Source organism: Crinia signifera, chromosome 3 (genome assembly GCF_055691185.1).
Source record: "Crinia signifera chromosome 3, ASM5569118v1, whole genome shotgun sequence".
NCBI classification, from domain to species: Eukaryota; Metazoa; Chordata; class Amphibia; order Anura; family Myobatrachidae; genus Crinia; species Crinia signifera.
Window position 1 is genome coordinate 229,928,514 of NC_139219.1, and position 24,993 is coordinate 229,953,506.

At 45.6% G+C, this 24,993-nt stretch overlaps 1 protein-coding gene across 1 annotated transcript in view; it reads left to right on the top strand.

Annotated features, from left to right (window-relative positions):
* Positions 1-24,993, top strand: part of LOC146062973 (uncharacterized) — a 98,498-nt gene that overhangs the window by 49,025 nt on the left and 24,480 nt on the right. Inside the window, exons 6-8 of the mRNA XM_083174982.1 lie at positions 3,655-4,601; positions 15,589-16,817; positions 17,216-17,409. Of these exons, the coding sequence (XP_083031108.1) occupies positions 3,655-4,601; positions 15,589-16,817; positions 17,216-17,409 (2,370 nt within the window). The remainder of the gene's footprint in view (positions 1-3,654; positions 4,602-15,588; positions 16,818-17,215; positions 17,410-24,993) is intronic.

A 24,993-nucleotide genomic window follows, 5' to 3' on the forward strand; every position in this document is an offset into this window, starting at 1 on the left:
ATGCAGCAGATGGATTGTATGACAGATTGTGAGTACATTGTGTGTCCAAAAACCACCAAGGACTGCTGGTGAGTTGAAGGGAAATTGGACACAATCATGATTGTAAGCAGGTCTTTCTGATGTATGGCCACCTTTAGTCCAATTTCACAGACTGATTGCATTGCTGCGAATGTGCAGCGGCCAGGTAGACTCTGCCCCGCTGTAGTGAAATCCCTTATTGCAAATGAATGTATATGCCTAGCGAAGGCATCGGAGCCGAATGAAAATAACTGATTTTTCCACTGGCCACCAATCATCACAAGCTAGGAGTAGCCAGAGACTTACTTGGCTGAATACAGCCTGGAGGTTATGTCACACACCCTCCCCTAAAACTCTTAGGCACACCTGCATTTACCCTGACACTTCCAGTGTTTTCTCTGGCACGCCTGCATTTTTCTTGGCACTCACAAATAATTGGCGGAAACCACCCCAGACACATTGTGGCCCATACGTATGCACAGTTCATCAATAATCGCCCCCCTCTGTGCGAATTCGCAGCCCTGCGATCAGATCTGAATCAGGCCCTATGTGCAAAAAACTCTGCGTAAAAAATAAACAGCCAGCGGTGTCCTGTCCCCCTTAGGTTTTAATCCTTTGCCTTTACACTCAAAATTGTAATTTATTTTATGTTTTGTGTACCGGGGAATACTTAATTTCTACAGAATCTAAATTCACCTAATCTGGGACTTAGTGCCTAAAATTTCATATTTTGCTTGTTATAACCCCAAAAGACCTAAAGGGTTGGAACATCGGCCACACCCCTTCTACAATGTCATGCCCCCATCCTGTGAAGCCATGCTCCATTTTTAGGGGCCGCTGCACCAGTTGTGGAGAAGGTAAGTGACGCCACTGCACATCTGTAATAAAGGCACAATTACTTGGACAGGGTCAAACTTGGACAGGGTCAATTACTTGGACAGAGCCAATGTTTAAAACATAATTATATATTGCATGGTTTTGCTGCAGGAATTCCGAAACGGAAATTTTTAAAACCTATAAAATCCTAAAACATGGATTGAAAAGAAATATATTTTTTTAGATCCTAAAAATCCAGGGCTTAATTATTATACTAGTGCAGCCTTCACACAACATAAATCAAACAACAGTATACAGATGTATCCTCCTACATCATTGCTATAATCACACCAAACAGCTCCCGCGAGTATGCTAGGTCCTGTAGAACTATTTTCGCATCTCAGCTGTAACACCAGGCTGCTAGGTCGCACTAGGAGACTGTGCTGAATATATATGCGACACTTGTATACAGTATGGCCCTTTTTCTGGTTGACTAGCTTGGGCACGAATTCACACGGGGATCGATGTTTTGCGTATGCACATGCGTAACAGCATTTCTACACATGTGTGTGGACTCTGTAAAAAGTCTGTCCTCCTTGCAAGCGGGGGGTGGAGAGGGGCATGGGGAGCCGGCATGGGCCTATAGCATATGTGAATGCCCAGCCTTTCATGGGCGTTCCCATGAAAATGCTGGGCGTACACATGCTAATGCGTTTGTGACACACGTGCGGGGTGCGGACAGCTGACATAACCAGATGTCAGCTGCCCGCCCAATTCCCTGGAATTCTACATGCATATGTACACGTGGTCTGGACCACCCTTACATATGCGTGCGCCTTCGCCATCATTCGATGGTCGGTGACCATCGAAAGAAGGGGGAGGTTTTTACTGGCATGCAATTAGGGTCACTCGCAAGGATGCAAATTCGCATCAACCAAATTCGAGTCAACCAGAATATGGCCCTATATCTGTGAGCGACTGAGTCTTTCAATCGAGCTGCTTTTCAATACAAGTTTCATTGTACTCAGCATTTACTGCCGCATAAATACCAGGCCAAAAGAACCTTAACTGTATACGCTGGAGAGTTCCGCAGATAAGTGTGAGCCACCTTCATTACCATCTGCTTGTGTTTCCTGGGAACCAACAACTGGGTTACCCTTTTACCCTGCAAATAAGCAACATGGTGCAATAATTCATGTTATAAACCAAACCCCTCTGATTGTAAAGCAGTCATTACCTTACAACATTTTCAAATGCAATGATCAAATTTCTGTTGTTCTGTTGGTTCGCCAAAAAATTCACTAAAGACACTCTTTCGCCAATGGGAGACCATTGTGCCTAATGGCCCATACACACTGGCAGTGGCATAAGTTTGTCCCAGTTGCCCCGGAGGCAAGAGGTGTATTGCCCCCCCCCCCCAATACACACACAAAACCTTATATAAAGTTTATACTGTATATCTGTCATGAAATATAACAGGCATATATACAGTATATCTAGAGAGAGAGATAGAGATAGAACACATATTTCAGAACTCCAGAAGTGATATCAATGGCCTTCAATTAATGGATTTAAAATTGCAGGGGAGGAGAGGTGCCCCTTGAAAGCCGTTCATCTGCTTGTATTACCACCAGATGAGCAGCCTTGTGGGTGGCTTTGCATAGCTCTGCGTTATGCAAAGCCGCCTGCCCCCCCCTGCTGACAGTGCCGGGCAATGGGAAAGACGCTCAGTGTGTATGCACTGAGCAGCTTCCCCCCCCCCAGCGATGACCACGATCCTCCCTGTTCATACACGCTGGGCAAAAATCACCCAGTGTGTATGGACCTTATGTCTCATTGTCCCCTTGCTTCTTATGATCTAGAGCAGAGCTACCTTTTCCAATTGAGCCCTAATAGTGGTAATGGATAAGGGGTCTCAACTATCAATGTTTTAAATGCAATGGTATTGGTTTTACAATTCAATGGCGGTAATGTTATCAACAAATCATAAATTATGGTGTTCCGATGCTTCCATTGAGTCCTGCCCCAGCCCCATCGGTCACTCAGACCATGTGTCCCTTTTCTTGATTCCCGTGTATGTGTCTCATGCTAAACGTGTTAAGCCATCTAGATCGGCTATCACTGTCTGGCCGGAGGGTGCTATGACTAATTTACAGGATAAGCTAGAATTCACTGATTGGGATCTGTTCATTGAGGAGTCTATGGACGGGCCCAACCTAGTGAATATCGACACCCTATCAACCACGGTCCTAGGGTACCTGGGCTGTTGTGTTGATAGTGTGACTGTTAAGAAACAGATACGTTCATTTTCCAACGACAAACCCTGGATAAACGGGGAAGTACGCTCTCTTTTGGTAGAGAGGGACAGGGCCTTTAGATCTGGCGATCCGAATGCTTTCAGGGCAGCCCGTTTAAGATTGAAAAAGGGTATTGTCAGAGCGAAAAAATCATTTTCTGATAAATTGGAAAGTTCATTCTCTCAGAGTAATGACGTGAGATGCCTTTGGAGGGGCATTCAAAGTGTCACTGACTACAAGGCTACTAAAATCACTACGTCTCATGACAGTGATCCTGTTTTAGCAGACACATTAAATTCTTTCTATGCCCGTTTTGACAGACCTGCTATGCCTCCGCCTTTGTTGGATGGAAATTTTCAGGGTGGGGGTCTCTGATGCTAGAGGAAGAGTCTGTCAGACAGTGTTTTTCTAGGAGTAAGGCAGGAAAGGCTCCCGGTCCCGATGGGATTCAGGGTAAAGTCTTACAAAACTGTGCAGCACAACTTGCTGGTATTTTTACATTTATTTTCAATCTGTCTCTTAGTGCATGTTATGTGCCTAAGTGTTTTAAATCTACTATCATTACTCCGGTTCCAAAAAAGGGTAAGGTTGATTGCCTAAATGATTATCGGCCGATTGCATTGACATCCCTCATCATGAAAGCTTTTGAGAGGCTGGTTTTAGAACATATTAAGGAAAGTATCCCACTTAGTTTCGACCCTTATCAGTTTGCTTACAAAGCAAATAGATCCACTGATGACGCAGCACTTATTTTACTTCACCGCACGCTTGCCCATCTTGAGGTAAAAGGATCTTCTGTTCGGGTCTTATTCGTAGACTACAGTTCGGCTTTTAATACCGTAGTCCCATCTTCATTAGTGAGCAAACTCCTTAAGATTGGTTTGAGTGGGCCTATGTGCAGGTGGATCCTTGACTTCCTGTCAGATAGACCTCAGGTAGTAAGAATAAGAGACCGAGTGTCTGGTGTACTGACAATTAGTACAGGGGTCCCTCAGGGGTGTGTTCTGAGCCCTCTGCTATACTCCCTGTTTACCTTCGATTGTTCCTCAGTTTCTGATTCTGTTCAGATTATCAAATTTGCTGATGATATCGCTATTGTGGGTTCTATTGTTAATGATAACGAGTCCGCCTTTAGGTTGGAGATATCAAGGTTGGAGTCTTGGAGCAAGGAAAATGGTCTAGTCCTTAATGTAAACAAGACCAAAGATATGATAGTTGACTTTAGGAAGTCTTCTAAAGCCCTAAGCTGCCCACTGGTCTTGAATAATAATCAAGTGGAGTCGGTAGACTCGTTTAAATTCTTGGGCATAATTATTTCCAAAGACCTCCTGTGGAGTGCCCACATAAACGCCGCAACAAAAAGGGCCCACCAGCGTATGTTTTTCCTAAGGAAGCTACGTCTGGCTGGTATGAGCAGAAGAACCTTGGTGAATTTTTATACTGGCGTTATCGAGAGCGTAATCACCTTCGGTATTGTGGTGTGGTTCGGCTCTTGTTCCGCAGCCGATCGTAAAGCCCTCCAGAGGGTGGTGTCAGTGGCAAGCAAAATAGTGGGGGTTGTTCTGCCAAGTACCCACCATGTATTCGAATCCAGGCTTCTCAAGAAGACAAACAGTATTTTGAGGGATTCTTCCCATCCCAGTAGCGACATGTTTTCCTTACTCCCCTCCAACAAGCGTTATCGTTCTGTCTTGTGCAAGTCTAAACGATACAGAGAGAGCTTCTTTCCAACAGCAATTCTTGTTTTAAATTCTTAGTCGGAATTTTTCTGGGTACAGATCTTATTTGCATGTTGTTCTACTTTTATTGTCTTTTCTTATCTTTTGTACTGTTCATAACTGAATTTCGTTTAATGTTCATGTATGTGAGCATTTTATGATAATAAAGACATTATTATTATTATCTGCCTCTGGTCATGCTGTAGAGGTTTTGCACATGTGAAAACTGTTTTATTTGCACATCTGCAAATCAAACAAATATTTTTTTTCTATTTATAATCTATGATAACCAGTGCCGAATTTCCCATTAGGCACGTGAGGCATGTGCCTAGGGGCGGCACTAGAATGCATGTGATAGTACTGTCAGCCTGAAATGTACCAGTAACTGCAAAATATCCACTGCACTGTAACATATTCCATCTTGAATAGAGTGTAAATGAATAGGACATGCAGTTACTGCCCCTGTAAGTTGTCCTACTTAGTAAATATGTATAACCTAATAAAAGAAAATGTTACAGTTGTTGGCTTTTTTATTATTATTATATTAAATTGACAATCATTAACCCCTTCCCGACAATTGACGTACATTTACGTCATGGTCGGGAAGTACTTCCCGACACATGGCGTAAATGTACGTCATGGCATTTAACTGTCACCGCGTCTATAGACGCGGTGACAGTTTCAACATGTCTGCTGTCCCTGACAGCAGACATGTCCGTGCATGCCCAGGGGGGGCTGCGATGCCGCCCCCCCGTCGGCGATCGCTGTGATTGGCTGTTCAGTGTGAACAGCCAATTACAGCGTTTTCTGTGTCACCGGCGAATAACGTTCGCCGGTGACACGCGATCGGAGGTGATTGGTGCTGTAAAGTACAGCACCAATCACCGCGGGGTGTAAGGGTGACACTGGTGTCACCCCACCTCACCCCGCCCGCCCCCAAAGGCCGTGATTGGTCCGTCGGACCGACGGACCAATCACAGCCATGGAGGGGGGTTTAAACTAACGGTGACTGCACTGCAGACGCCATTCCGGTCTGGAATTGCGTGCAGTGCGGTCACCGTGCCTAGCTGCCGCGATATACTGACCAGAACCTTGCAAAATACTTACCTGATCCTTGCAAATATCTTGCCTGCTTCATCACTGCTTGTAGTGTGCTGGATGCTTCCTGGATCCTGTTACTTGTGACTTCCTGTGTTGTGAACTTGTGCTGCTGCAGTGTAATAGCGTTAGTTAGTTAGATAGAGAGAGATAGAGAGAGATAGTGTCAGAGAGTGCTATATTTTGTGCTGCTGCAGTGTGATATAGTTATAGAGAGAGAGATAGAGAGAGATAGAGAGAGATAGAGAGAGATAGAGAGAGATAGAGAGAGAGAGATAGAGAGGCCTAGTGACAGAGAGTGCTATATTTTGTGCTGCTGCAGTGTGATAGTTATAGATAGAGAGATAGAGAGAGATAGAGATAGATAGAGAGAGAGAGATAGAGATAGTGACAGATTGTGCTATATATTTTTTATATAACTGACTGCTGCCCCCCCTTTTGTGCTGATCAGTATAAATTAACTGATCAGCAACTTTTTGGGGGCGCAGGTTTTTTTTTATATATATATATACCTGTCACTGCTGCTGCTGCAGTGTCATAGAGTGTTAGATAGTGAGAGATAGAGAGATAGAGAGAGATAGTGACAGAGAGTGATAGAGAGTGCTAAATTTTGTGTCTGCTGCCCCCGCCTTTTGTGCTGATCACTATATCTGAGGTGATCAGCAACTTTTTGGGGGTGCAGAGGTTTTTTTTTTTTTTATATATACCTGCCAGTTGCACTGTCAGTTGCACCAAAGGTTGTGCACCTGCTGCCCCTCACTGGTAATCAGTGTCGCATCACTGATCACCTTTTTTTTTTTTGTGTGTGCTGTGGGGTCTTTTTTTAATTTTTTTTTTACACACACTGTGATTTTGTGGGTGTCCTGTGGCCGCTGTGCGCTGATCAGTGACGTACATCACTGATCATCTTTTTCGGCACAGGGTTGATCTATTTTTTTTTTTTTTTGATCAAATTCCTGTTGCCTTTGAGCGCTGTTCAGTGACGGACGTTACTGACCAACATCTGTGCTCAATTTTTGGCGCAGGACCTTTTTTTTTATTTTTTTAACCCCTTCAATTTTTTTTTTAACCCCTTCAATTTTTTTTTTTTTTAACCCCTTCAATTTTTTTTTTTTGTATAAAGTATTTTTTTTTTCTGCACTACATACACACTACACACTACATACCCCCCGGGTTGAAATAAAGTTTGTACCCCCCCCTACACTATACACGTGTTGAAACATTTCACTACCAGTAACACAAAAATAAAAATGTCATCCCAAATGTCATCCCAAATGTCATCCCAGTCATCCAGAAGAATGTATTCAGCGGAGGAGGCATATGCCATGATTGCTTCTGACTCTGACACAGCCAGTGATGCAAGCGGGGAATTTGAAGGATTCGCCTTAAGCTCCTCTTCCTCCTCTGGTGATGAGGGACCCCCTCAAAGACGCCCCCGTAGAGCAGCTGAGACCCCCCCCCCCAATAATTGATCTCGTATGGACCCCACCACCAGACAATTTTGAGCCCCAGGTTCCTGAGTTTTTGGCCATGCCAGGAATCCAATTTGATTCCACAGGTCTCAGAGAAATTGACTTTTTCAAATTATTTTTCTCTGATGATTTTATAAATTTAATGGTGGACCAAACTAATTTATATGCCCAGCAGTTTATTGCTCAAAACCCCACGTCATCATTTGCTAGGTGGACCCCTGTAGATGCAGTAGAGATGATGACGTTTTGGGGTCTGGTGTTTCATATGGGCATAGTAAAAAAGCCAGAAATTAGGCAATATTGGAGTACAGATGTTCTGTACAGCACCCCATTTTACCGTATGGCCATGCCCCGGGCTCGATTTGAGACGATCCTTAAATTTTTGCATTACAACGATAATGCACAGTGCCCACCCAGAGATGATCCCACCTTTGACCGGCTATTCAAAGTCAGGCCGGTCATTGATCATTTCAGTGCCAAATTTGAAGACATGTACATCCCAGATAAATTCATTTGCATAGACGAGTCCCTTATACATTTTAAAGGAAGGGTTAAATTCCGCCAGTACCTTCCCAGTAAGAGGGCAAGGTATGGCATAAAAATGTATAAGCTGTGTGAAAGCACCTCAGGGTACACTCACAGGTTTAGGGTATATGAAGGGAAGGATTCAAGAATTGAACCGCCAGAATGCCCCCCCTCCCTCGTAGGTGTTAGTGGAAAAATTGTCTGGGATTTAGTGCACCCCTTCCTGGATAAAGGTTATCACCTCTATGTGGATAACTTTTACACCAGCATCCCCCTGTTTAAGGCCCTTGGTTCAAGAGGTACAGCAGCTTGCGGTACTGTGCGCAAGAACCAAAGAGGCCTCCCAAAAATGCACATTGCCCAAGTAATGAGAAGGGGTGAAAGCAGGGAAATATGCACCGAAAATATGTTGTTGGTCAAATATAAGGACAAGAGGGATGTCCTTATACTGACAACAATTCACGGAGACAGTACCACCTCCGTCCCTGTACGAGGTACCAGTACCCACACCTCAAAACCTAATTGTATCCTGGATTAAAATAGGTACATGGGCGGAGTGGATCTTTCAGATCAGGTACTGAAGCCGTACAGTGCCCTGCGGAAAACAAAAATCTGGTACAAGAATCTGGCCGTGTATATCATCCAGATGGCACTGTATAACGCTTACGTGCTATTCCGTTCTACCGGCCAGAGGGGGACATTTATGCACTTTCAAGAGGAAGTCATAAAGGGCCTAATATTTGGGAACCAGCAGGCAGAGGGCCCCAGTACTTCTAGTACTGGCCCCCGTATTGTACCAGGGCAGCATTTTCCTGATGAAATCCCCTCCACTGGAAAAAAGGGCAGGACACAAAAAAGGTGCAAAGTTTGCTATAAAAAGTGAATAAGAAAGCAAACTATTTTCCAGTGTGACACTTGCCCCGACAAACCCGGCCTATGTATAAAGGAGTGTTTTAAAATATACCACACATCTATGGATTATTAGGTTCATAATTTCACCGTGCTTCGGGGGTCTTGCTAATGCCACATAGCACCCACCATTCATTCCACCAGAATCTGAGCCGCAAAATCCAAAAATCACTCCTTCCCTTCTGAGTCCTGCCATGCACCCAACTGGTATTTTTTGGTCACATGTGAGGCATTGCCGTACTCGGGAGAAATTGGGGCACAGATTTTGGGGTGCTTTTTCTCCTTCATACCTTCTGAAAATGAAAAATTTTGAGCCAGAACTGCATTTTTGTGTAAAAAAATGTAATTTTTCATTTTCACTGCCCACTTGTATCAAAATTGGTGAAACCCCTGGGGGTTTGAAATGTACACTATACCCCTAGATGAATTCCCTGAGGGGTGTAGTTTGCAAAATGGGGTCACTTGTGGGGGGGTTCCACTGTATTGGTGCTTTGGGGGTCTTGCTAATGCGACATAGCACCCACCATCATTCCACCAGAATTTGTGCTGCAAAATCCAAATATCACTCCTTCCCTTCTGAGTCCTGCCACTTTTTGGTCACACATGAGGCATTGCCGTACTCGGGAGAAATTGGGGCACAGATTTTGGGGTGCTTTGTCTCCTTCATTCCTTCTGAAAATGAAAAATTTTGAGCCAGAACTGCATTTTTGTGTAAAAAAATGTAATTTTTCATTTTCACTGCCCACTTGTATCAAAATTGGTGAAACCCCTGGGGGTTTGAAATGTACACTATACCCCTAGATGAATTCCCTGAGGGGTGTACTTTGCAAAATGGGGTGACTTGTGGGGGGGTTCCACTGTATTGGTGCAACATAGCACCCACCATTCATTCCACCAAAATCTGTGCTGCAAAATCCAAAAATCACTCCTTCCATTCTGAGTCCTGCCATGCACCCAACTGGTATTTTTTGGTCACATGTGAGGCATTGCCGTACTCGGGAGAAATTGGGGCACAGATTTTGGGGTGCTTTTTCTCCTTCATACCTTCTGAAAATGAAAAATTTTGAGCCAGAACTGCATTTTTGTGTAAAAAAATTTAATTTTTCATTTTCACTGCCCAGTTGTATCAAAATTGGTGAAACCCCTGGGGGTTTGAAATGTACACTATACCCCTAGATGAATTCCCTGAGGGGTGTAGTTTGCAAAATGGGGTCACTTGTGGGGGGGTTCCACTGTATTGGTGCTTGGGGGGTCTTGCTAATGCGACATAGCACCCACCAAAATTCCACCAGAATCTGAGCTGCAAAATCCAAAAATCACTCCTTCCCTTCTGAGTCCTGCCATGCACCCAAATGGTATTTTTTGGTCACATGTGAGGCATTGCCGTACTCGGGAGAAATTGGGGCACAGATTTTGGGGTGCTTTTTCTCCTTCATACCTTCTGAAAATGAAAAATTTTGAGCCAGAACTGCATTTTTGTGTAAAAAATGTAATTTTTCATTTTCACTGCCCACTTGTATCAAAATTGGTGAAACCCCTGGGGGTTTGAAATGTACACTATACCCCTAGATGAATTCCCTGAGGGGTGTAGTTTGCAAAATGGGGTCACTTGTGGGGGGGTTCCACTGTATTGGTGCTTGGGGGGTCTTGCTAATGCGACATAGCACCCACCAAAATTCCACCAGAATCTGAGCTGCAAAATCCAAAAATCACTCCTTCCCTTCTGAGTCCTGCCATGCACCCAAATGGTATTTTTTGGTCACATGTGAGGCATTGCCGTACTCGGGAGAAATTGGGGCACAGATTTTGGGGTGCTTTTTCTCCTTCATACCTTCTGAAAATGAAAAATTTTGAGCCAGAACTGCATTTTTGTGTAAAAAAATGTAATTTTTCATTTTCACTGCCCAGTTGTATCAAAATTGGTGAAACCCCTGGGGGTTTGAAATGTACACTATACCCCTAGATGAATTCCCTGAGGGGTGTAGTTTGCAAAATGGGGTCACTTGTGGGGGGGTTCCACTGTATTGGTGCTTGGGGGGTCTTGCTAATGCGACATAGCACCCACCAACATTCCACCAGAATCTGAGCTGCAAAATCCAAAAATCACTCCTTCCTTTCTGAGTCCTGCCATGCACCCAAATGGTATTTTTTGGTCACATGTGAGGCATTGCCGTACTCAGGAGAAATTGGGGCACATATTTTGGGGTGCTTTTTCTCCTTCATACCTTCTGAAAATGAAAAATTTTGAGCCAGAACTGCATTTTTGTGTAAAAAAATGTAATTTTTCATTTTCACTGCCCACTTGTATCAAAATTGGTGAAACCCCTGGGGGTTTGAAATGTACACTATACCCCTAGATGAATTCCCTGAGGGGTGTACTTTGCAAAATGGGGTGACTTGTGGGGGGGTTCCACTGTATTGGTGCAACATAGCACCCACCATTCATTCCACCAAAATCTGTGCTGCAAAATCCAAAAATCACTCCTTCCCTTCTGAGTCCTGCCATGCACCCAACTGGTATTTTTTGGTCACATGTGAGGCATTGCCGTACTCGGGAGAAATTGGGGCACAGATTTTGGGGTGTTTTTTCTCCTTCATACCTTCTGAAAATGAAAAATTTTGAGCCAGAACTGCATTTTTGTGTAAAAAAATGTAATTTTTCATTTTCACTGCCCACTTGTATCAAAATTGGTGAAACCCCTGGGGGTTTGAAATGTACACTATACCCCTAGATGAATTCCCTGAGGGGTGTAGTTTGCAAAATGGGGTCACTTGTGGGGGGGTTCCACTGTATTGGTGCTTGGGGGGTCTTGCTAATGCGACATAGCACCCACCAAAATTCCACCAGAATCTGAGCTGCAAAATCCAAAAATCACTCCTTCCTTTCTGAGTCCTGCCATGCACCCAAATGGTATTTTTTGGTCACATGTGAGGCATTGCCGTACTCAGGAGAAATTGGGGCACATATTTTGGGGTGCTTTTTCTCCTTCATACCTTCTGAAAATGAAAAATTTTGAGCCAGAACTGCATTTTTGTGTAAAAAAATGTAATTTTTCATTTTCACTGCCCACTTGTATCAAAATTGGTGAAACCCCTGGGGGTTTGAAATGTACACTATACCCCTAGATGAATTCCCTGAGGGGTGTACTTTGCAAAATGGGGTGACTTGTGGGGGGGTTCCACTGTATTGGTGCAACATAGCACCCACCATTCATTCCACCAAAATCTGTGCTGCAAAATCCAAAAATCACTCCTTCCCTTCTGAGTCCTGCCATGCACCCAACTGGTATTTTTTGGTCACATGTGAGGCATTGCCGTACTCGGGAGAAATTGGGGCACAGATTTTGGGGTGTTTTTTCTCCTTCATACCTTCTGAAAATGAAAAATTTTGAGCCAGAACTGCATTTTTGTGTAAAAAAATGTAATTTTTCATTTTCACTGCCCACTTGTATCAAAATTGGTGAAACCCCTGGGGGTTTGAAATGTACACTATACCCCTAGATGAATTCCCTGAGGGGTGTAGTTTGCAAAATGGGGTCACTTGTGGGGGGGTTCCACTGTATTGGTGCTTGGGGGGTCTTGCTAATGCGACATAGCACCCACCAAAATTCCACCAGAATCTGAGCTGCAAAATCCAAAAATCACTCCTTCCCTTCTGAGTCCTGCCATGCACCCAAATGGTATTTTTTGGTCACATGTGAGGCATTGCCGTACTCGGGAGAAATTGGGGCACAGATTTTGGGGTGCTTTGTCTCCTTCATACCTTCTGAAAATGACAAATTTGGAGCCAGAACTGCATTTTTGTGTAAAAAAAAGAATTTTTCATTTTCACTGCCCAGTTGTACCACAATTGGTGAAACCCCTGGGGGTTTGAAATGTACACTATACCCCTAGATGAATTCCCTGAGGGGTGTAGTTTGCAAAATGGGGTCACTTGTGGGGGGGTTCCTAACTTTTAGCATCTTATGGTGCCTAGAAACCTACATGGTGCCTAAAAAATAATCTCATAAAAAGGAGGCTCCAAAATCAAGTAGGTGCTCCTTCTATTATGAAGCCTGTGGTTTGGTCAACATGCACACTAGGGCCACATATAGGATATTTATGAAAACAAAAGAATTGGGGGAATCAATTTTTAGTCACATTTCTCTAGTAAAATGTACTGTGTTCCTTAGAAAAATGTATTAAAATTGCAAATCTGCAAAAAAAATGAAATTTTGAAATTTCACCTACACTTTGTTTTAATTCCTGTGAAACACCTAAAGGGTTAACAAACTTCCAAAATGCTGTTTTGAATACTGTGAGGGGTGCAGTTTTTGAAATGGTATCATTTATGGGGGTGTCTCACATACAAGTCCCTCAAAGTCACATCAGAACTGAACTGGTCCCTAAAAAAAATCAGTGTTTAAAATTTTCTTGAAAATTTGAGAATTTGCTATTCATATTGTAAGCCTCCTAGTGTCCAAAAAAATGAAAAGGAAGTTGAAATAATGATGTCAACATAAAGTAGACATATGGTCTATGTTAGTTATTAACTATTTTGAGTGGTATGATTATTTGTCTCACAAGCAGAAAATTTAACATTTTGCAAATTGCTAAATTTTCCATTTTTTTACGACATTTTGGTATTTTTCACAAAAAAACACAGACTGTATCGACCCAAATTTACCACTAATTTGAAGTACAATGTGTCACGAAAAAACAATCTCAAAATCACTGGGATAAGTAAAAGCAAAAAAAAGTTATCCCCACTTAAGTGAGACATGTCAGATTTGAAAAAAAGGGCTCTGTCAGGAACGCAAAAACTGGCTCTGTCAGGAAGGGGTTAAATGAGGGCTTATAACTAATCAATAAAAATAATACAATTAGGCAGGGGGGCGGCCATTAATGTTGTGCCTATGGGCGCCCTCACCCCTAAATCCGCCCCTGATGATAACCCACCAAACTTTTATCTGTGATTTTTCAAACCCAGCCTGTGATATGGCAGTTAGGAGCTGATTGGTTGGTGGTTTATCACTCTCCATTTTCTCACTTTTCAAGCTTAGTTCATCTGGCTAAAAGTGAGCATTATTTACAACAGGTCACAGACTAATGAGATTACTCTAATACAGGATTCCTAAACTGTGTGCCTGGGGGGTGCCGTGAGGATCTTGCAGGGGTGTCTCAGGTTGGTGGTCCAGGTTCAATTTATTTATGGTCAGAGTGATAAGTAAAACCAGTGCTGGTGATTGCCATTTAAAAAGGTGTAGCACCCCAGTGGGTTGCTAATCACTATAAACTGACATTGTGAGTATCTGCCTAAGGTATGGAGCACTGAGGGTAAATTGAGTGCAGGCCCCTTTAATGCTACCAGCAGGGGCGGGATCAACCCAGCAGGATGATTGACAGCTTTGAAGAAAAGGTAGCTGTATTGGCTAACAGAGTGTGGGGTCAAGAGGTGAAGCAGGAAGAAGCATGTGGAAGAGAGAGAGACTAGAGCAGCAGCAGCAGCAGCAGCAGCAGCAGCAGCAGCAGCAGCAGCAGCAGCATGGTGTCTGAGCTGAATGGAACTGAGGTGTGAAGAGAGTGACACAGAGAGAGTTCTTAACCTCCCCAGCTAATCTGCCAGCCTTCCCTGCTAGCAATAAGAGTGCAGGCTACTGAGTGGGACACAGTGGAAATAACTGCTAACAGCAGCAGCAAGGAGCAAAGACACACAGAGCCCCATGTGCTCAGGGGAGACCCTGCAGAGCAGGACAGCATGCAGAGTGGAGGACACTGTAACAGCCTGTACCAGCAACATCCAATAAAGTGTGAGTCTGACTATAACACCCCTGTGTAAAAGTGTGCTCCCCACTAGATCCAAGTTTGCACCACTCACCCCAACTCCAGTATTAACAGAGGAAAGAATCCACAGAGAGCTCAGGCAAAAGATAGCTCCTGGCTATAGAAGTGGGTCCCTGTCAGACCCCCCAGCAGAGTATAACAGGACTGCCCTAAAAAGACTGTAACCTTTATAAAAGGATCTCTCAGTAGACTGTGAATGCAGAGACTTCATTTAACCCCTTCATGCTGGAAGCTGCTTTGAATGTGGGATTCAGCATTAACCAAGCCCTGTCTAAGGATTTGAGAACACCTAAATGGACTGTTTTCAGTTAGCCAACCTATTGCAAGACTCTCAGCCACTGACCCCCAAATAAAGACTGTGCTTTACTGCTGACTGAGCCAACCTGAAGAGACTGTTACACATCATTTGATCTGCAGGATCATTACAAGGAATAGTGACTATTGAGTTGTATCTGGGTACCCAGTAGTAGGATGATATAGCAGAGTCTAGTTAATGTATGCAGCTATTGCACATAATAGTAAGTGTATTGTGAAGAGAAGTTTGCATATATTGCAGGTAAACAGATTGTGTTACAAGAATTGAATTGTTCATCGGATTGGATATTTTGTACTCTTCCGCTAAAGATGTGTACAGAAGTGTGCAGTGCTTTGTTTGCTTGATACCATAATTGCCGTTATAACTGAAGGTGATCATTTATACCCTCACCCAAGAGTCACAAAATAAACTGTTATAAATGTACCAACTTGTCCATTCATTGTGAGCAATTGGAAAAGAAGAACTGAAGTAACCTCACAGTGTGAACTCCACCCAGTTCAGGTAAACCGGGCCACCACTGGCCTTGGGGGTGTCACATATGGCGTCATACCGAACAGGATAGGACATGGAAGTGCATAAAGGCAACCCCACTGCAGATGACAAAGCCTTTAGGGAATTGTCTGTAGCATTGGATGGACTCCTCAAAATGACTGCAGAGATGAGAAAGACCCTAGCCAACCAGAGAATAGAACAGACTGTATACAGAAACGGGGAATGGCGTTCAGAACGCAGAGTGAAGCACCAATTCAGATGGGACGTTACCCAGGAGACGGGAAGATGGGTGACTAATCAGTTTCATGCTCGAGGGAGACCAATTTGTTGGCGATGTAGACAAAGTGGTCATATTGAGAGGCATTGTCAACAGTCCTCAGGAAGACCATCACGAGGAGGACCACCCTGGGAAGGACGACCCAGAAATGCAGGCCCACCTGCAGTATTCCAGAGCCAAATGAGAGTGTCTGGGGTACATAATGCTATGGCTGGTGAGCGAACCAACCCAAGAAGGATCTCTGGTCGTGTCGTGTGGTTCAGTGTACCACGTGGGTACGGGTTCATCAAAAGAACAGACACCAGACAAAGCGTGTATGTACATTTTACTGCCATTCAGAAAACCAACCGAAACTGGTTTCGGAGCCTGAGAAGTGGCGAAATGGTGGAATTTGAGTTGGCAAATGGAAAGAAAGGTATCAAGGCTGTACACGTGATCAGTCTGAATGGGGCTCAGGTGCAAGGCAACAGGCATGCTGCAGAGGGCAGCCAGCATTGGCGCTGTCCACCTTTCAGAGAGCGTTCACGCTACTACCAGCAAGATTACCATTACAATAAAAGTAGAGAGGAACCAAGTGAAGTTCTGCTGGTTGAGGAAAGACCCCGGGGAGGTAACAAGATGCAACCGAAGCTGCAGGATGTAGTCAGATGGCAATTTCCCCCAGAACCAAAAGAACAGGAGGGCAGAAAAAGGATAGAGCACACTGGTTCCAGCACAGCCAACCCCAGACCAACAGATTCCAGTGCAACTCACCGAGAAAGAGCCATTGAAGCCGTGGGGCAACTAGTTGTGGCAGAGAGATCTAGAGCCTTGGAAACCAATAGCAAAGAGTCAGATGTATCAAAGTCTGAGTGTAAGGCCCCGGAAAAAACCCCGAGTGCAGCTAAGGAGAAGGTGACATGGCTCTTCCCAGAATTGCATGGGCCCGACGTTGAGTACCACACGATAAGCAAGGAGGAGGTCACCTTGTGGTTACAACAGGCATCAAGAAGGAAAGAAAAAAGATCCAAAAGGAATTTCTACCAGCAAGAAGCACAAGGAATATCTTGCCCGCCAGTTATGGGGATTGATGGTTCCCGTTGCCATTAGCTGTTGATGCGTGAGGACACGCACATGAAAAAGTGTGGGCGAATGTAGCACCCCAGTGGGTTGCTAATCACTATAAACTGACATTGTGAGTATCTGCCTAAGGTATGGAGCACTGAGGGTAAATTGAGTGCAGGCCCCTTTAATGCTACCAGCAGGGGCGGGATCAACCCAGCAGGATGATTGACAGCTTTGAAGAAAAGGTAGCTGTATTGGCTAACAGAGTGTGGGGTCAAGAGGTGAAGCAGGAAGAAGCATGTGGAAGAGAGAGAGACTAGAGCAGCAGCAGCAGCAGCAGCATGGTGTCTGAGCTGAATGGAACTGAGGTGTGAAGAGAGTGACACAGAGAGAGTTCTTAACCTCCCCAGCTAATCTGCCAGCCTTCCCTGCTAGCAATAAGAGTGCAGGCTACTGAGTGGGACACAGTGGAAATAACTGCTAACAGCAGCAGCAAGGAGCAAAGACACACAGAGCCCCATGTGCTCAGGGGAGACCCTGCAGAGCAGGACAGCATGCAGAGTGGAGGACACTGTAACAGCCTGTACCAGCAACATCCAATAAAGTGTGAGTCTGACTATAACACCCCTGTGTAAAAGTGTGCTCCCCACTAGATCCAAGTTTGCACCACTCACCCCAACTCCAGTATTAACAGAGGAAAGAATCCACAGAGAGCTCAGGCAAAAGATAGCTCCTGGCTATAGAAGTGGGTCCCTGTCAGACCCCCCAGCAGAGTATAACAGGACTGCCCTAAAAAGACTGTAACCTTTATAAAAGGATCTCTCAGTAGACTGTGAATGCAGAGACTTCATTTAACCCCTTCATGCTGGAAGCTGCTTTGAATGTGGGATTCAGCATTAACCAAGCCCTGTCTAAGGATTTGAGAACACCTAAATGGACTGTTTTCAGTTAGCCAACCTATTGCAAGACTCTCAGCCACTGACCCCCAAATAAAGACTGTGCTTTACTGCTGACTGAGCCAACCTGAAGAGACTGTTACACATCATTTGATCTGCAGGATCATTACAAGGAATAGTGACTATTGAGTTGTATCTGGGTACCCAGTAGTAGGATGATATAGCAGAGTCTAGTTAATGTATGCAGCTATTGCACATAATAGTAAGTGTATTGTGAAGAGAAGTTTGCATTTATTGCAGGTAAACAGATTGTGTTACAAGAATTGAATTGTTCATCGGATTGGATATATTGTACTCTTCCGCTAAAGATGTGTACAGAAGTGTGCAGTGCTTTGTTTGCTTGATACCATAATTGCCGTTATAACTGAAGGTGATCATTTATACCCTCACCCAAGAGTCACAAAATAAACTGTTATAAATGTACCAACTTGTCCATTTATTGTGAGCAATTGGAAAAGAAGAACTGAAGTAACCTCACAGTGTGAACTCCACCCAGTTCAGGTAAACTGGGCCACCACTGGCCTTGGGGGTGTCACAAAGGACAATTAGGTGCTGTTGAGGGTGTGTGTGTGTGTGTGTGTGGGGGGGGTGGTTTCCAAATGCGGGAAGCTTGCACACCCTTCCGGGGGGGCCAGGAGGTTCCTGAAGGGTAGGTGTGACACGCCAACGGTGGGGGGTGTATGTTTTACCTTGAGTTGCTGGATACTCTTGGCTCCTCACTGGTTCTTCACCGCGTCGACTGCAGGGAACACGTCACCCCAGGAACTCAAGCAAGGCGCTCAGCAGGTACAAACGCTTAAGTTTTATTTAGCGAGGAAAGACAGGTGAACAAACAATTGTCCTACTATTACACAACTATAAGCTGCATAAACTGTTGGCCTATAAAATACTGACCGTGCACCACCTAATGGTGTTCTTATCAAAATGAGAAGCCATCGTCTGCTACCGATATTCACCTATGCTAACAATCCGGCACAGATCTAATACTTACAAGAAATACTATTACAAAACATACAATATGGCAGTAAATATATCTTATCAATACCTCCCTAGGGAGACGTTCGGAATACTGTCCCTGGGCAAAGGAGCAAATACTGGATTCCTTTGGCAAGTTAAACAAACACTCCTTGCAACTTGAACCTTGGCCACAAGATGGCAGCGTTCCTTTAGTTAGTCCAATGTAGCATCAGGTAACTTCCGGCAACTTCCTGCACTTCCTAACTAAGATCCCTGACATTGAGGGGTAGTTCCACTACCTCACAGGGGTTGACATAAATATGTACGGTGCTGCACAGGGGAAGAGGTTTAGCCCCACTCTGTCCATCTACCCCCTTGTGCTTCCTAATAGAGGGCTGGAGTAGCGTAAAATCCGGCGTCGAACTGGCCAGTCCAGAGAGGCTAGGGGCGTCCTGGATGGGTAAGGAGGGGGGTGGATATAGTGTGCTGCGTTGGTGGCAGGGAGTGGACACTGGGGCAACCAGCAGATGGGTACTTGGCATCAGGAGCAAGGTGCAGGCTCCTGCCCGTCACGATCGGGTCCCCCGGTCTCTGGACGGCTGGACGGCTGGCGCTGGTCACTCTTCTGCAGGAGGGCTGCTAGTGTGGGCGCTGCTATTGCAGCATTGCCGCACTCAGCCAGCCACTTCTGCGCTGCTGGGCTCCACACTCCGGTCTCTCCCCGCCGCTCTCCTTCTTCCCGGTGGTCGGCGGGGGGCGCGCGCTTCATGCGCCGCGTCCCTGCTCCCGGCGTGTGTCTGGGGGTCGCGCGGTCATCACAGTCGTCCTTCTCCCCACGCTGCCGGTCTCTCCGCCTCCTCTTCCACGCTGCTGCGTTCCTGTCCGTCCTCCTCCAGGAACTTCTCTCTCCTCACTTCCTCTCTGTCCCCATACGTCCCCCAGAGTTGTCAGTCAGCCTGGGGACGCTCCTTCGCGCCCTACACTGAACGGGGGATTAACCCCTAAGGTCCCGCTGCTGGGACTCTGTGGAAAAAGTCTGGGGTGCCACATAGGCAAGTATGACCTAAGGAGTTATCGTACGATCTGCTTGTAATAAAAACATGTATAGTGAAAAAGAGACGCTGGGTGTCAGTGTTTTCTTTATTTCTCATGGTATTTTAAAACATTTTAAATGAAAGTGCAAGGTCATGCTGCACACTTACTGACACATTATCATACATACCCACACATAAAACACAGTAAAAACAAAATTTTGCCACTGAGGAAAAGTATACAAACAACGTTCTTATCTTCCAGCTACACATGACAGCAGCTAGGATGTTACCACAAGTTTTAGTAATCCATGTAATCCTGTAACCCCATTATAGAAAGGTATACAGTGAGCCAGTCACTAGAGTCACAGTTCTGCCTGGATAGTGTACTGGAACTATGGCCTTTTAATGTTGTTTTGGATACAGAGCACATAAAGCACCAGAAAAAAACCCCATAGCATTATTGAATATACACACACTTTGGGGTCCCTAATAATTAAGTATATAACTCGCTGGGAGTTGTGGTGTGTGTTGTATAATTATTAGAGATGTGCGGGCTCGGATTTCAGAGATCCGAGCCCCCACGGACGTCATCATTCCGAGCCCGATTCCGAGCAGCGCTCGGAGATTCCCGCCTGACTCGGTCCGTCCGCGTGATTAGAACGTCATCTCCCGGCGTCAGATTTCGCAAGGCTTTATAAGCAGCTGCCGCGCCCCCGCCATCTTCACTCCAGTCAAGTAGTGGGTTGGGAGAGGGTGTGTTGGTGCTGCTGCTGGGGCTTAAACTTGAGCTTGACCTTGAGCTTTTGCAATCGCTGGTGCTGTCTCTCAGTGCTGCTGTGTAGTAGTCTAACTGTGTACTTGTAGCAGGGCCGTTTTTACAGGGGGACGAGCCGTGCATCTGCCCGGGGCGCCGCACGGCTCGTCCCCGCTTTTTAAATGCTGCCTGCTGCTGGCCTGGACTTGTGTGCACTGCGGCTGCTGGCGACGAGCCTGTAGCTGTAGGAGGGCGCCGGGCTACAAGGCTGCAGTGAGAGTGAGTGCCCCGCTCGGCGCTCACATAGTCACAGCCACCTGTCACTCAATGTAGACTCTATTAGTGACAGGCGGCTGTGACTGTCTGTGAGCGCCGAGCGGCGCACAGGGCGGGGACTGGCCGGCTGATGGATATAGCGGAGGCGGAGCATAGAGGGAGCCGGGGCTTGGAGACCACTCAGACCAGAGTGGACCCGGCGGTGGAGGCGGAGCTCTGTGTGTGACACACAGAATGACTGCCTGGTAGTGCCTCCCCCTTCCTCTGTCTGGATTGGCCAAGCAGGGGACAGAGGAGGGACCCGCGCTTATGCGCAGGCTGTCACTCAACTGACCCAGCTAGTGCGCACGCCGCACACTGCGCAGCCCACTCTCACTGCAGTGCGGAGGGACAGAGTCGGAAGGCTTCTGCAGCAGACCCACCCCAGACGCTTAGTAGCCGGCCCGGGAGCCCAGCGAGGAGTTTGAGTCGGACTATGTAAGTGTGATGACATGACTATGAGTGTGTGTGCTTCTCTGCTATGGCCTTGGGGGGAGGGGGGAGGGAATCATGGAGTATTGCGCGGTCGGGTTTTGTCTTTTCTCCGGAGCCATTTTATATTTGACTAACTACGCACTTAGTCTGCTGCTCCTCACCTCTTGCTCCAGAGTCCGCCTCAGGCTGTGAGTCCATTCCCTACCTAACCTGCTGCTGTTTTCTGCACACTGCTGCCTCAGCCTGGTGCTTTGTTGGTGAGTTAGTACTAGTAGTATACTGTACTACTGGCTATATAGATAGGACTGGAAGTAGTGTATATCACTGGGGCCAGGGGGGGGGAGGGTAGCCCAGGTTGGTTACTGTAGGTCACTGAGGGGGAAGGATGGTGTGGGTAGGGTGGGTCATGCTGTATATCACACTGGGGGTAGGGTGGGTACTGCGTGTCACCGGGGGGGGGGGGGGTAGTTTATATGATCACTGGGTTAGAAGAGGTAGCCCCTTCTGCCTCCCCCCCCTACCCCCGCGATCATATAAACTAAACAACCCCCCCCCCTCCCCGGGTAACATACAGTACCCACCCTACTACCAGCCCCAGTGACATACAGCACCCACCCTGTTACCCCGCCCAAGTGACATGCACTACCCCAGGTAAGGGAGTAGTGCATTTCACTGGGGAGGGGTAGGGCTGGTGCTGTATGTTACTTGGGGGGATGGGGCTAGTGTATATGACTGGGTGTAGAAGGGGTAGAGTGGGAGTGGGACAACTTGTTCCTAATTAGATCGCAATGTTGTCTGCTCCACTCACCGTTTACAATGTCATTGTCACCAGTCACCATTTTAATGGACATTTCCTTAATTTTTCTTTTCATGTGTGAAAGTATTTCTTTGGTTCTGCTTATCCCAAAAGACCAATTTTTTATGTGCTTAAATATGCATGTGCTGCTTTATTTCCATGTCCGCAGTGTTGCTTTAGCACACCAAAATTTAGGATGTGTTTGCAGAAAGTAGTGAGAGTATAATATTGGTGGCAGCAGATTATGCTGTTTGCTGCGGTGTTTCGTTCGCATGGGGACCGATGTTAGTGATTTGCGCATTGCATGTGCATATGCAGGGTGTGTACACCCACGAGGAACAGACTGTTCCCCGGGTGCACGCACCCAACACAGAGGGTGTGGGGTACCGGGCAGCCCCATTAGCATACGGGAATGCCCAGCATTTCATGGGCATTCCCATGAGAACGCTGGCCGTTCTCATGCTAATAAGGCTGTGACGCAGGCAGGGGGGCAGGCAGCTGACATCACCGGATGTCAGCTGCCAACCCATTTCCTCCCCAGATGGCATCAATATCATACTGTAAAGCATAATGTATCATGGGCATAATGGTATGTGCCTTAAAGTATTAGTGGTATTTTTGAGGAAACAAATAATTTAAGGGGCATGAATCAGAACTTATTTTTTCAATTGGTGACCAATGTCTGTGCAAAACTGGGGTGTAAAGTAGTCTTTTTCCGCAAAGCCACACCACCTTCCAAAGTCCACATCCCTTTCTAAGAGGCCACACCCCCTTTTTTTTGGGGGGGGGGGGGGCGCAATTTTGAACTTCGCCCTGGGCACCAAATAGTCTAGAAACGGCCCTGACTTGTAGTACTACTGTCTCCTCTGTGCGGTCTACCTCTGGTGTGCTGTGCTGCCTGTAATTGATTATTTTATTTGCTGGGGCTGTCTCCCTCAGTGCTGCTGTGTACTCTGTTCTCAGCTTAGGACAACAGTCTAACTGTGTACTTGTAGTACTACTGTCTCCTCTGTGCGGTCTACCTCTGGTGAGCTGTGCTGTAATTAATTATTTTATTTGCTAGGGCTGTCTCCCTCAGTGCTGCTGTGTACTATGTTCTCCTCTGCTTAGGAGAACAGTCTAACTGTGTACCTGCCTGTAGTACTACTGTCTCCTCTGTGCTGGGGCATACCTCTGGTGCTGTGCTGTGCCATTTATTATATATATAATTATTAATTAATTATATTAAATATATATAGTCCACTGGTGCTGCACTGCTGCCTGCACTGAATCTGCCAGTCTGGCGGTCTGTGGTCTGGGGCTCACTGGCTAATAAATAATTAAATACTGCCTGCCTAATAAATAATTAAATACTGCCGTATATCTCTACCTTTGTGGTCTGGGGTTCACTGGCTATACTGCCGTATGTATCGTCTGATGACACAAGAAGAAAAGAATGTCCTTTTGTGAGGTGCACCTAATGAAATGAATCTAAAATATAACTTTTATTTATTACATTTATAAAAGGCTGCGATACTTTAAAACCATATAACAGACAGGGGTGGGTAAACACACATAAAAATGGGGTGGCTGGCAGGTGCCTGCTAGTTTACATAGTAGCACCATGTTATGATTAAACAATTTTCTCTGATATTCAGGCTTCAGTTGACCCAAATTTACTACTGAAGGGGATCTTTCAAGTCTGGTACACATTAGCCAGATATAACCCAGACCATCATGACCATGGATCCAGACAAATCCAGAGGCTGTTGGCCCATCATTATGAAGTACACAACCATCCAATGTGTATATAAACGAAACAGGTTTAAACAACTTTAGGAGGACTATCCGCCTCATTACGAGATTTTACTACTGTATACTCAGCTCTATTTATTATCACCTCTTCAACCTAACATTAGCATACTTACCCAATTTTTCATACTTACCCAATTTTTCCTCACTCAATATTTTCAATATTATCCAGGGTTCCCTTCTTTTTAACCTTCATGTACTTCACCCATTTTTTCACTGCATTCCCCACACCCCAAATAGGGGACACTCTCTAAAGACCCTTCATACTTTAGTATTCACAAATTGCTATATCCTCATTGTAGGATTTATGTTTCCCTTACCTAATGTCCTGACACGGATGGGCACATTCTGACCCTCATGTCCATTATTAATTCATTCCACCTTATCTCCACTGTAGAACCCCCCCTTTTTTTCACCTTGTTTCACTCCTTGTTTATGTTTTAGAGTGTTTTTCAACTGTTCACTTATTTATTTTTGCAGTGGATATTTCCCTAATGCCATGACCAGGCTCACATAAAGCTTGCCCAATGGCATCACATCTTTAAATTGCGATACTGACAGTCCACACTTCACATGTCGACAGCTTTGAATAGGGGCACATACACATTCTTTCTCCTTATTTCATTCTATTGGAGTGGCAGATGTCATATGGGCCATTTCACCCATACATTCACCACTTCTCTTACTAGCTGATAGACCATTATATATTTTCCCATTTCTCATATTCAATGTAGAGCGGCTTGTCCCGGACCTCACTAACATTACACGCTTTATTTCAGCACCAAAACGCTATTGGTGTTATATACGTTACTTCGTACGGAACTGATACCCCCCCTCAGCTACTTAGGAATTTGTCACGCCATGTAACATGGCCATACCGGCTAGGATGGTGTCAAAGCATCAGGAGGACACCCAGCCAGCAATGTATGGGATCTGACGTGCAGGAGAACGGGTTTCCATGGCAACACAATGCGCATCATAACAGCGCAGAGACACTGGTGACGCGTGAACGTCATCGCGTCTCAGCAACAGAAGTGCGCCTCCGTCTGCCTGGCAGGTTGCCGTGGCAACGGACGTACACACTGGCTATGTGAGCCGGATGACTGAGCGCGACGGACACACGCGGGCTCCTATATGGGAGCTTCCCCCT